Source organism: Anthonomus grandis, chromosome 13, assembly GCF_022605725.1.
Source record: "Anthonomus grandis grandis chromosome 13, icAntGran1.3, whole genome shotgun sequence".
NCBI classification, from domain to species: Eukaryota; Metazoa; Arthropoda; class Insecta; order Coleoptera; family Curculionidae; genus Anthonomus; species Anthonomus grandis.
In genome coordinates, this window is record NC_065558.1 from 8,311,101 (window position 1) to 8,324,726 (window position 13,626).

Here is a 13,626-nt window from a genome sequence, read left to right on the forward strand (position 1 = left end):
ATCCCAACTCCTTGACAGAAATAAAGTTATTTCAAATACCTGGATGAAGCATAAAAAGAGTTCAATTAACTGGAAGGAAGAAATAAATATTCTAATAATGGAAAAATAAACATAATATGTAAAATCATCACGTAAATTATCCCTAACAAAGAATTCTTTATTTCTACTTAGACGGACCCCTAGTTATTTTCCTACGAACTCCTAGATATTTATTTAATGTTTCATTTTAATTAATACCGCGCTTATTTTATGCATTAAAACCAGTTCTAACAATTTCGTAAGAATGTTAGAGCTGGTTCAAAGTCTCCTTTTTCATTCATGCCTGGTAAACAGAGAAGTGAAAATTAAAATGAATAATGTATTAATAATAATGTATATAATAATAATTAAAATGAAGTCCTTCCCTGTTTAGTTATTTGAAATAAATAACTTTTTTTGGGAAAATAACTTGCTATAAAATAAAGGATACATTTACCATAAAAAGTGCAAAAATATCACGTAGTTTGTAGATGAACCCCTAGTTATTTTATTACGAATTGCTAGATATTTAAATTTTCTTTTTAATTGAGTTCCCTTAAATATAATTCCCTTAATATAATTAACCAGATGTTGTTTTGAAAATTTGTATATAATATCTATGGATAATTTTGTTGGACACCTGCTTTAGTGTTTTTCCAAATTCGTACAAGAATTTAAGATTTTTTTTCGAAAATATTGATTTTTATTATTTGACACAAAAATCATAATTCAAAAAATTGACTAGATATCATTTTGAAAATTTGTACACATAATCTATGGATAATTTTGTTGGACACCTGCTTTAGTATTTTTCCAAATTCGTACGAGAATTTGAGAAAAAAATATTTTTCGAAAATATTGATTTCTTTTTATTTATTCGACACAAAGTTCATAACTCAAAAAATTGACCAGATGTGATTTTTAAAATTTGTACACATAATCCATGGCTAATTCCATTAGACATTTATTTCAGCGTTTTTCCAAATTCTTACAAGAATTAGAAAAAAATATATTTTTCAAAAATATTGATTTTTTTTTATATTTATTCGACACAAAGTTCATAACTCAAAAAATTGACCAGATGTGATTTTGAAAATTTGTACACATAATCCATGGCTAATTCCGTTAGATACCTATTTCAGCGTTTTTCCAAATTCGTACAAGAATTAGAGAAAAAAAATATTTTTCAAAAATATTGATTTTTTTTATATATTTAACACAAAGCTTATAACTCAAAAAATTTACCAAATATCATTTTGAAAATTTATATACGTATTCCAAGGACAATTTTATTAGACACCTATTTCAGCGCTTTTCCAATTTTGTACAAGAATTTAAGAAAAAAAATATTTTTCAGTAATATTATTTTTTTTCTATTTATTCGACCCAAAGTTCATAACTCAAAAAATCGACCAAATATCATTTTGAAAATTTGTACGCATAATCTATGGACAATTTCGTTGGACACCTATTTCAGCGTTTTTCCAATTTCGTACAAGAATTTAAGAAAAAAAAAATTTTTTGAATATATTGATTTTTTTTCTATTTATTCGAGACAAAGTTCATAACTCAAAAAATTGACCAAATATCATTTTGAAAATTTGTATACGTATTCCAAGGACAATTTTGTTAGAAACCTATTTCAGCGTTTTTTCAAATTCGTACAACAATTTGAGAAAAAAAAAAATTTTTCGAAAATATTGAGTTTTTTTTACTTATTCGACACAAAATTCATAACTCAAAAAATTTACCAAATATCATTTTTTAAATTAATACCCATAATCCATGGACAATTTCATTAGACACCTATTTCAGCGTTATTCAAAGTTCCTATAAGAACCTGAGAACATTTTTTTTTCGAAAATATTGATTTTTCTTTTAAATTTATTCGAGACAAAGCTGCCAGCTTTTTCAGATGGGGTGGAAACATTGACATAGTAATAGTAAATCTTTCAATAAATTATAAAATGTACCCAATTTTTTCTGGATATCTTTATTAGAAAAGGACAACGAAATATGGCAAAGTAATATGTATAACATATATAAATATGGAAATCTCATACCATTGGTGTTTTCTGAAGAATATTATTTTTTTTGTTGACAAAGATATTTAGCATTAAAATATTCATTATGCTAATCATTGATCTGTATGCCGTCATAATAACATTGCTTAAAATAAAGCATGTGCTTTAAGCAATTGTTAGTCCTTCATAGACAGTGCAAGCAAGAGCAAATATCTTTTATTAATCATAATTCCATAATTCCATTCCATTCCAACATTTTCAAGACAATTCCACAACTGTCCACCTTCAGTAGATACATTTCTCTGAAAATGTTATTCAAACCGAATCATGACAAAACTTTAAATCATTCAAAGAATTACTCATCCACATACTCGATCCACTGTTGCCAGATTTAATGAATATTTTTTATATTAAATGATAAAAACTGTAATGTAATATCAAAAATATATGTTGCACAATGCTCTTTAACAATTAATAAAATATTTTATTGTCAAAGGACCGTAGTACAAGAAATGTTTGTGGAATCGTAATCTTTGGCAAATTTATTCAATGCATTTTTGCCAAAAGTAATTATTTATATTAAAGAATTTAACAGCAGTTGGAATCGCAAAAGAACCATGTGTTGTACTACAGTCCTTTTAGAATAAAATCTTTTGCATGTAAGACACTTAATGCGAAGAAAGTCGTATAAAAATGGTAATTCCAACACACATCCACTCACCAAGAAAGACATAAATCATTTGTTGCACTATTTAAGCGCACCCGATAAATACCGTAAAAATTCGCGCGGTCTACTAACATTCCGCGTATTTTTACTTGGGCATTTATTTTAAGAAAAGAGTTTTAAATTTAAACGTTCTAACACATGCGGAAGTTGGACGCTAATAAATTTGCATAATGTAACGTTTTCGAAATCGTCTCGCGTTTATTCCGATGCATAAGAGATTCGGGAATTGATTATTCCTTCGATTCGATTAACCTATTTTTTTACCCTATAGCTTGTCTTGCATTAAACATCAATTTGTTAATGAGAGGTTAAGAGATGGAAGAACTCAAGCATCGATTATGTAAATCATCAATAGTAAGACCAAAATTACATACAAAGCCAGTATCAACGATAATAATATTCAAATGGCATTGACTGAAAAAAAAATGTCTGCAGGAGGTGTTAAATAAACTCGTCAACGGTTAATGGAATTAACACTCGTCCAGTTAAAAAGATGCGACTTCTTTAATAGTCTTTAAGGACATTTAAATAAAGATCTTCTACGCGTTTAGCCGATGGTATTTTCAAAAGGTCACACGATTGTAATATTGATTTGTTAACCTCTTAGTGGCTTTGGTTTTAATTGCCTGAAGTGGGTATAGCATCACATTGATGCGGTCTGTTGTTTATAACCACCTGCAATTAATTTAAAAAAAATTGTAGAAAAATTTAACTTATTAAAGTGGTTTTGATTGTCTGGCAAAAAAAAACAGAGAATATAGACGCTTAAAAATTCCTAAATATTTTTTTAACTTCCTTAAATAAAATAAACGAATAAATATATTAACTGTCTGGAAAACAAAAGATTAAATATAGAATAAACCAGACAAGAGGAACCTTCCTTAAATTCAAAAAATTGCTTTCAAATAAAAATATCAACTTCAAGCGGAATAATTGGAGCTTCAGATGCCTGGAAGAAATCCTGCAAGATCTCAACTGCCTGGAATATAAATGCAAAATTCCAGATAAATGAAACTAAAGTCATTTAGTTGTCTGGAAAAATTCGAATCTACGATACAGTTGAGGCTTCAAATACCTGGAAAAAAATTTTTAGATATAGAGTAGAACATTTTATTTCGAATATATCGAACAACTTCCATTAAGCTGTTTTTTTCAGTTATGAGTAACTCAAGACTGATTGAGGTTAATTGAAGTGATTAAACTGTCTTAGAAATTCTAAAATAAGATTTAGCTGAGGCTCAAAGTGCCTGAAAAAAATTTGAAAATGAGTGCAAGGTCTAAACTATCTAAAATCAAAACAATTTTTGCAATATTTCAACTGCTTGGAATAAATTAAAGGTGATTCTTACAATATTTAAACTGCCTGGCAAAAATGAAAAATGACTTAAAGGTAATATTAATGTGAACGACTTCAGGTTTTAATGCCTGGAAAAGACCCTGCAACATTTAAACAGTCTGGAATAAATTCAAAGTAACTCTTTTAAAAGCCTGGAATAAAATATTTATAATTTTTGAATTATTGCAACTGCCTGGAATAAATGAAAAATAATTTAAAGGCAATAATATTGTGAACGACTTCAGGTTTTAAATACCTGAAACATTAATAATTTACTTTTTATTAATACATAATTTTTTTAATCGCAATCTTCAACTGCCTGAAATAAATAAAAAATTGCACGAAAATTAAATTAAAGTGGTTTAATTAAGGCTTCAATTGCCTGGATAAAATCTTGCAAAATCTTAAATGCTTGGAATAATTTAAAAGTAAATATTTCAACTACCTGGAATAAAATAATTAAAATTTTTGAAACATTACAACTGCCTGGAACAGACGAAAAATGATTCAAAGGCAATAATAAAGTGAACTAATTGAGGTTTCAATTGCCTGGAATAATTTAAATTTATTCTTTTAGTTTTTCTAAATGATTCTTCAAATTCCTGGAAAAGACCCTGCAACATTTAAACTGCCTGGAATAAATGAAAAATAACTTAAAGGCAATAATAATGTGAACGACTTCAGGTTTTAAGTGCCTGGAACATTTTAAATTTATTTTTATTATAATATTGCTAAACAATTTTTTTAATCGCACTCTTTCACTGCCTGAAATAAATAAGAAATTTTATGAAAATGACATTAAAGTGGTTTAATTGAAGCTTCAACTGCCTGAAGAAAATCTTGCAAAATCTATACTGCATGGAATAAATTAAAAGTAATTTTTTTTAACTACCTGAGAAAATTTAATATTTTTGAAATATTACAACTGCCTGGAACAGACGAAAAATGATTCAAAGGCAATAATAAAGTGAACTACTTGAGGTTTCAATTGCCTGGAATAATTTAAATTTATTCTTTTAATTTTTCTAAATGATTCTTTAAGTGCCTGGAAAAAACACTGCAAAATCTAAATTGCCTGGAATAAATTCAAAGTAACCCTTTCAACCCCCTGGAATAAAATAATTACAATTTTTGAAATATTGCAACCGCCTGGAATAAATAAAAAATTACTTAAAGGCAATTATGCACACTTTTGTAACTATTAGGATCAAAGGAAAGATATTTCCACGTATTTTATCATAATATCGCACCTTAAGGCCCTGGATTTAGATGCTAAAAATATTCGATTAATTAGCAATCTGTACTGCAAACAGAAAGCAGATATTCGACTGAGCAACTTGACAATAACCGAGTGTATTTAGATATAAAACTGGGTGTAAGACAAGGCTGTGTCTTATCAGCAATGTTGTTAAATCTCCACTTCCTCAAATATGTAAAGAATATTGAACAAGTGTTAAGCAATTTAAGTATCGGAGATGTATGCTGAACCAAAATTGGGATCCACCACAAAAGATTAAATGTAGAATAAAACAGACAAGAGGAACCTTCCTTAAATTCAAAAAATTGCTTACAAATAAAAACATCAACTTCAAGCGAAAGAATAAAGGCTTCAGATGCCTGGAAGAAATCCTGCAAGATGTCAAGTATCTGGAATAAACCAAAAACATTTTTTTCCATATTTCAACTGCCTGGAATAAATATAAAATTACTTAAAGGCAACAATAATGTAAACGACTTCAGGTTTTAAGTGCCTGGAATATTTTGAATTTATTTTTCCAATATTTTCGAATAATTATTATAATTGCACTCTTCAACCGCTTGGAATAAACACAAAATTATATGAAAATTAAATTAAAGTGGTTTAATTAAAGCTTTAATTGCCTGAAAAAAATCCTGCAAAATTTTAAATGCCTAGAATAAATTAAAAGTAATTATTTCAACTATCGGGAATAAAATAATTAAAATTTTTAAAAAATTACATCTGCCTGAAATAGATGAATAATGATTGAAAGGCAATAATAACGTGAACGACTCGAGGTTTCAAATGCCTGGAATAATTTAAATTTATTCTTTTAATTTTTCTAAATGATTCTTCAAATGCCTGGAAAAGACCCTGCAACATCTAAACTGCCTAGAACACATTCAAAATAACTCTTTCAAGAGCCTGAATAAAATAATTGCAATTTTTGAAATGTTGCAACTGCCTCAAATACATAAAAAATGACTCAACGGCTTTAATGAAGTAAACGACTTAAGGTTTTAATTGCCTGGAATAAATAATAAATTGTAGGAAAACCAAATTAAAATGGTTTAATTGAATCTTCAAGTACCTGGAAAAAAATCCTACTAAATTAAGCCGGGAATAAATTAAAAGTAATTATTTCAACTAACTGAAATACAATAATTAAAATTTTTGAAACAACATTACATCTGCCTGATATAGATGAGTAATATCTCAAAGGCAATAATAACGTTAACGGCTCGAGGTTTCAATTGCCTGGAATAATTTAAATTTATTCTTTTAATTTTTTAAATAATTTTTTAAATACCTCGAAAAGACCCTGCAACATCTAAACTGCCTGGAATAAATTCAATGTAACTCTTTCAACAGCCTGGAATAAAATAATTACAATTTTTGAAACATTGCAACTGCCTGGAATACATGAAAAATGACTCAAAGGCTATGATGAAGTAAACGACTTAAGGTTTCAATTTGCCTGGAATAAATACTAAATTGTATGAAAATGAAATTAAAGTAGTTTAATTGAAGCTTTAATTGCCTGGATAAAATCCTGCAAAATTTAAACTGACGGAATAATTCAAGAAGTATTTATTTCAACTACCTGGAATAAATTCAAAGTAACTCTTTCAATTGCCTGTAATAATTAAATTTATTTTTCCAATATTTCCGAATAATTTTTTTCACTCTTCAAGTGCCTGGAATAAATAAAAAATTGTAGGGAAATTAAAGTGGAAAAAATTCTGCAAAATCTAAATCCTGGAATAAATTAAAAAATTTTTTAAACATTGCAACTGCCTGGCTATTGAAATATGATTCAAAGGCAATAATAAAGTGAACGACTCGAGGTTTCAATAGCCTGGAATATTTTAAATTTCCTCTTTCAATTTTTCTAAATGATTCTTCAAATGCCTGGAAAAAACCTTGCAACATCTCGAATACATGAATAAAGTGATTTAATTGCCTAAAAAAACCAAAATTATATTAATTTAAGTCTTGGTGTGTGGAAGTGCCTGGAAAAGTTTAAAAAGATGCCTGCAATTTCTTAACTATCTGGAATAAATTTTAAACAATTCCTTCAACTCCTTGGAATAAATTACAAACGAATCTTCCAATAGTTCAACTGTCTGGAATGAATGAAAAAATTAGATTTCCTTCTTCTTTAATTATTTACTGTAAAAAAATATACAGATACCTGAAAGATGGAAATTATTCTAATTCCTTTCAGCTTTTATCGAAATAAAAAAGGGAGTTAAACTTATTAATAGTCTGGTTAAAAAAGCAGGTAAATAAATTAATTTTTATCTCAAATTTTTCAGGAAAATGTATATAACATTACAGGCAAAATTTATGTAATCATTATAAAGATGGGAAAAAGAGTATACGTACCAGAAGCTTCTTCGTTCTAAAAGAACAAGAATTTTCGGTAATCCATTATAATGATGTGAAGGAGAGTCCACGGATCAAATTTAGTAAAGTATTGTTATAGAATATTATTAGTGATTAGGACACCGGTTTTTTAATTTAATGAAAAAAAGATGGAAAGATAAAATGTAAGAAATTGACCCTGAATCCGTGACAACCAGAAAGAGAAAGAAAATATTTCTATTAAATTAAACCATATTACTTACAAACAATTCCGTATGAAAAAACCCAAAAAAAGAAATTTCTTTCGGCATTACTCGTCTATTTCTTGCAATGACGCAGATAGCTCGACTCAAAAACCACTTTGTATGTTATATTTTTGGCCTCTTGCCCAAACATCCTGCTACTTCTTATTTTAACGCAACTATACTTGATCTCCGACCTTCCTTTTGAATTTTTGCTTGGGAACCTCAGATCATTTCCGAGCCAAACGTTAATTTTGTTTAACATCATTTTTATTTTGGCATCGTTACGCAAAAAGGGAGAAAAGCACCAACAGAGCATTTAATACCTTTCAGATTATTAAAATGAATTCATCGATACAGAGAAAAAAATTTTCCTTTTATCCTCGCGTTAAAAAAGTTTGACCTTCTGCATTATTATCTCGCGTATGTACCGCATAAAATGTTTGTTTTCGTGCTGCACTATATTGGTTTTTAGTTACGCAATCAGTCAAACTGTTCAGTTTATTGGAAGTTTTCAAGTCAAAAATGGTTAAATTAATGAACCCGAAATTAATAAATCAAATGGAATAATAAAACAGGCTGTTTTTCAATGTAAAAAAGCATGAAAACCCAGATAAGAATTTAAATTTTCCGCTAAACTGTTAATTTAAATTCAAACAGTGCCCGATAATTGTGTTCCCAGCAAAGGCTCAAAAGGTTTTACAGATTTTTTATTGTATTTATTCTTTTCCTTGACTCCTCGTTTACAATCGCAACGATGTATATTCAAATTTCCCGCCATCCGTAACGAAAAAACAAGATTTCTACACAATACAAATATTATAATTCTTAAGCAATTAAAATCTCTCAAAAATTGCCCGCATTAGTAGTATGCCGATATAAATTTAAATTTCCCGCTACACCATGTCAAAATAAGGTGATTTTTCAGCGATATTTTAAGGTCACCAAGACCATAAAGGTGTTACATTTGCACATAGTAAAGCACGGTGGTAACCAAAATGCCTGTCATAAGTCACTTTAAGTGGAACAGCTAGTGTCGAACCTGAGTGTGAAATTCCCATATCGCACCCCTGGACAGAACTTCTTTAATGCCAACTTAATTCATGGATATCTCGGATAATGTTAAATTTAGAATGAAAGTTGTATAAGAGTTTTATAAAGGAAATTTAATTCTTTTTTATTTTTATATAAGATAAATTATTACAGGAGTAAAGGGAATTGAGTTATGTGGCGAAATTCCCCTGGTGACCACATTATTATACACCATCTCGATTTTTGGATATCTCGAATAGTATTAAATTTACATCAAAGTTGTTAAAATAGGTTTGAGTCTGTAGCCAGTGAGTATCCCAGAAATCAATAATTAAAACATTTTAGCCACTAGGATTATTTACTTAGGACAATTATTTTATTACTTCAGACAGACAGACACTTCAGTGAGAAAAAATCAATATTGTGATTTTTAGTGTATATATTTAAGTGATTTTTTTTAAGATATGTTAAAAAAGCCATTGGAGTATCCCAGAAATTAATAATTACAACATTTTATCTATTAAAAATCGAGATTTTTAATTGCCAATAAAATTTACCTAAAAAATTATTGTGCTTCTTCCAGGCACTCTAGTGAGAAAAATGTCAATATTTTAATTTTTAGTATATAAATTTTAGCAATTTTTTCAAAAAGTGCTAAAAGAGCCATCTTTTGATCTCAGAAATCAAAAATTACAACATCTCAACCACTAGAAATCAAGATATTCAATTGCCAATAAGAGACAAATTATTTTGTTTCTTCCAGGGACTCTAGTGAAAAAAATGTCAATATCTTAATTTTTAGTTCATGAATTTTAGTAGTTTTTTCAAAACGTGCTAAACAAGCCATTGTAGTATATCACAATTAAAAAATTACGACATTTTAACCACCAGAAATCAATATATTCAATTTCCAATAAGAGTCAAATTATTTTATTTTTTCCAGGTACTCCAGTAAGAAAAACATGAATATCCAGAGTTTCAGTGAATGCATTTCAATAATTTTTTCAGTAGTTGCTGGAAAAGCCGTTGAAGTATTCCAGAAATTAATAATCACAACAATTTAGCCACTAAAAATCAAGATATTCAATTGCCAATAAGAGCCAAATTATTTTATTTATTCCAGGCACTTCAATGGGAAAAATTTCAATATCTTAATTTATAGTGTATGGATATTAGTAATTTTTTTAAAGGGTGCTATCTGGGTATGGGGCGAAATTCTTCTGAACCGAATTTAATATAAACCATCTTGATTGTTGGATATCTTGGATAATATTAAATTTACATGAAAGTGGTGGTATTCTTTTTCATATAAGATAAATTATTGCAGGAGTAAAGGGAGCCCGACAGACCCGATAGATTCGTATTTCGCTTGTTCCAATTTCACCTTACAAACTAAATAACTTACCGGTGGTTTTTCTCCTCTGCCAACCTTCACAGAACCATCGTGTTCCCTCTCACCGGAAACCGGAACCAGCACCTCCTCCCCCTCCTCCTCCTCCTCCTCCTCCTCCCCAACCTCCTCCTCGGCGGCGGTACTATCACTCGCGCCCACTTTGTTCCTCCTCCTCCCCACTCCCAAACCGGCCGCCTGACCCACCGGGGGCACGTGATGATTCATCTCGTGCACCGTCAAACTCTGTTTAATGTCCGCGGTGAAATTGCACGCGGAACACCGGAACGCACCCCTCCCGTTATGGTTCTTACAGTGCCTGTCCAGGTTCCATTTGTACGGCGTGCGGAAATCGCACATGTCGCACTTGATCATCGGCATCGAGTGGTACTTCACGTGTTTCGTGTAGCGGGCCTTGATGTGGGTCACGTAGGTGCACTTGGAGCATCTGAAGAATTTCGTTTTGATGTGCTCCTCCCGCTCGTGCCGGTTCAGTAGGACGCGACTACGGCTGCTGAACGTGCACACCGAACACTTGAACACTGACTGCTCCTCTTGCTCTTCCACGAGGAGCATCTCGTCGTGGTCCTCGTAGGTGCAAGGGTCTTCTTCAGGTTTACGCGGCGCGGACGTTTCGGCAGGAGTGACACCCTCGCTGGTGCCGTGCACCATCTTCGAGTGCCGCAGGAGTTTCTGGAAATGTTTCGAGGCGTACAAACAGCTCGGACACTCGTACACTCTCAGTTTGATGCGGTGCACATCGCGCAGATGATACAAGTAAAGACGCGGGTTCTGCGTGAAGAAGTCGTTGCAACTGGTGCACGTGTAGTTGCGTCTCACTTTGCACTCGGGCAACTCTCCGTTAGAACTATTATTATTGTCGGCAAGGACGGCGATGACGGCGTCTCGCTTCGGATCGGCGGCGTCGCGACGCTCCTCTATACTGATACGATTCTCTACTGCTGCTGTTGATGGTGTTGTTGTTGATGACGATGATGCTCCTCCTTGTCTTCGCGATGGCATGCTACTACCCTGGCTCGCTGCAAAATTAAAGAACGTGCAATTAATTTACCATTCGTCTTCCTTTTACGATTATTATTGATCGTTGTTGTGGTTCTTTAAAGTCGCGTCAATGTCATATCGGCGGGAGAGATTGTTGCGTTGTGCGGTGTCGTCTTTTGCGATTTACGCTGCTCGACGCGGTAAATAAGTATGATTTTTAGGGGCAAATAATTTAATCAACTTGGAAAACAATTTTTTTTTCCAAATTAAATGGAGAATCTTACAGATGATTTCTTATAAAAAAATATTTTATCGCCTCGCAGATTTGAGGCAAAAAAAGTCCCTCCGTATGTTACGCCACTGACAATTATGATAATTGAAATTGAGAAAATAAATTAAAATTGAGCTGGTAGTTTAAAAGTTATGATAAATATTTTATTTTTAAACTAACAAATTATTTAATTTTTTCCAGGCACTCTAGTGAGAAAAATGTCAATATCGTAATTTTTAGTGTATAAATTTTAGTAGTTTTCTTAAAAAGTACTAAAAGAGCCATTGGAAAATCCCAGGAATCAATAATTACAATATTTTAGCCACTAGAAATCAAGATATTCAGTTGCCAATAAGAGACAAATTATTTTATTTTTTCAGGAACTCTAGTGAGAAAAATGCTTGACGCAGTAAATTAGTGTGGTTTTTAGGGGCAAATAATTTAATTAACTTGCTTGGAAAAATTGCGCACTGTCTAGAAGTCAAACTGTAATTTTCCAGGCATATACAAGTTGGTCCAGTTTAAACGTCATTAATTTTAATACGTGATAAGAGAATTTAAAAAGAAATATGCTTTCTTTATAAAATTTTTCTCAGAAATGTTTAATAACAAAGATATAGGGTAACGGATATAGGGTAACTACCAGCTCAATTTTAATTAAATTTCGCATGCAGGTTATTGTAGTGATTTGTCAATTACCGATGAAGCCAATTTTTTAAAAAATTGCCAGTGGCGTAGCAAATTGCCTCAAATCTGCGAGGCGATAAAATATTTTTTTATAAGAAGTCAACTGTTAGATTCTCCATTTTATTTGGAAAAAAAAGTTGTTCTTGCAAAATTTCGATTTAAGGCCCTGTTTTTCATACAAGAACCTTCTGAAGTCCCATTTCCTTAAGTAGCCTGAGAGTATGAAAAAAATTATTAGGAACGAACTCCTTGTTTCTCGCAAAACTCATAACACAAATCTCTAAGAAAGTCAGCACTTGAAAATTTTCAAAATTTGACGCTTTTTTCCAGGCAGGTCCGGAAGTCAATTTTCCATCATTCCTGTACATTTTAAACCCCCTTGAGGTCACACTTTATTCGGATTTGATTAATTATCAGATGTCTTGTCCGAAATTCTACCATAAATTACATACGTCGAAAATACATGTTTACTAGAAGGGGTTTTCCTTACAGCCTGGAAAATAGCAACAGTACAAAAATAAAAATAAACTTGTCAGAGGAATATAACGACTTAAGACCTGTAACTATTTTGCTCTGGCCTTGCTAGCAAGAGTACTGCTGTTGTGTCTTTACATAGATTTAGTACCTGCTAGAATTCCCAGAAGTAAGAAAAAATTACCTATGATGCTCTAAGTGAGATGTTGCAGTTAGGAGTGGTGGAACCATCGAAGAGTCCTTGGTCTAGTCCAGTCTATTTAGCACTGAAGAAGGATGGATCTTATAGAGTCTGTTTGGATTTTCAATCCTTAATAAAGTCACCAAGAAAGATAGTTCCTTGGACCAACCTATCTTGGACAGACGATGGATATCTGAGTAGCATCGACATCAAGTTCTCAGCCCTGAGTGCTGAGCAAAGGATTGTTTCTCAATTTTTTTTCTTATTTTTAGAATATATCTCTATCTCAGTCTGAGGCATCACAAATTATGGTAATAGAATGATAATTTTTATAAACAAATAAATAAACTGCGTCAGAAAAATAAAACTGGATGTAATGGAGCAATGAAATCGAGATATATACAAACGAAAACTGAAACAATTAACCTTTTTATTTAAATCTTTACACGAGTTTCGCTCACTATGCTAGCATATTCAGAGGAGATGATTGACGCCCAATAGTTGAACTCTCTTTTCTCATAGTCCAAATGAGCGGGATAATTTGTAATATATTTCCCAAGCAACACATCATATATTATTATCGTTAAATATATAGTTATTCAATGATTTTTTACTAAATTTTTGATTTTGGTATA

General features: G+C 31.1%; 1 protein-coding gene across 5 annotated transcripts in view; it reads right to left on the bottom strand.

Moving 5' to 3' along the window:
- Positions 1-13,626, bottom strand: part of LOC126743997 (zinc finger protein 236-like) — a 168,516-nt gene that overhangs the window by 51,083 nt on the left and 103,807 nt on the right. For 4 of the 5 annotated variants that reach the window (XM_050451300.1, XM_050451301.1, XM_050451302.1 and 1 more), the window contains exon 2: positions 10,392-11,416. In XM_050451300.1, the coding sequence (XP_050307257.1) occupies positions 10,392-11,399 (1,008 nt within the window). In that variant the 5' untranslated portion in view covers positions 11,400-11,416. Of the gene's footprint in view, positions 1-2,763; positions 2,791-10,391; positions 11,417-13,626 lie in introns of those variants that run through there. The other variant, XM_050451303.1, reaches the window with a different exon arrangement.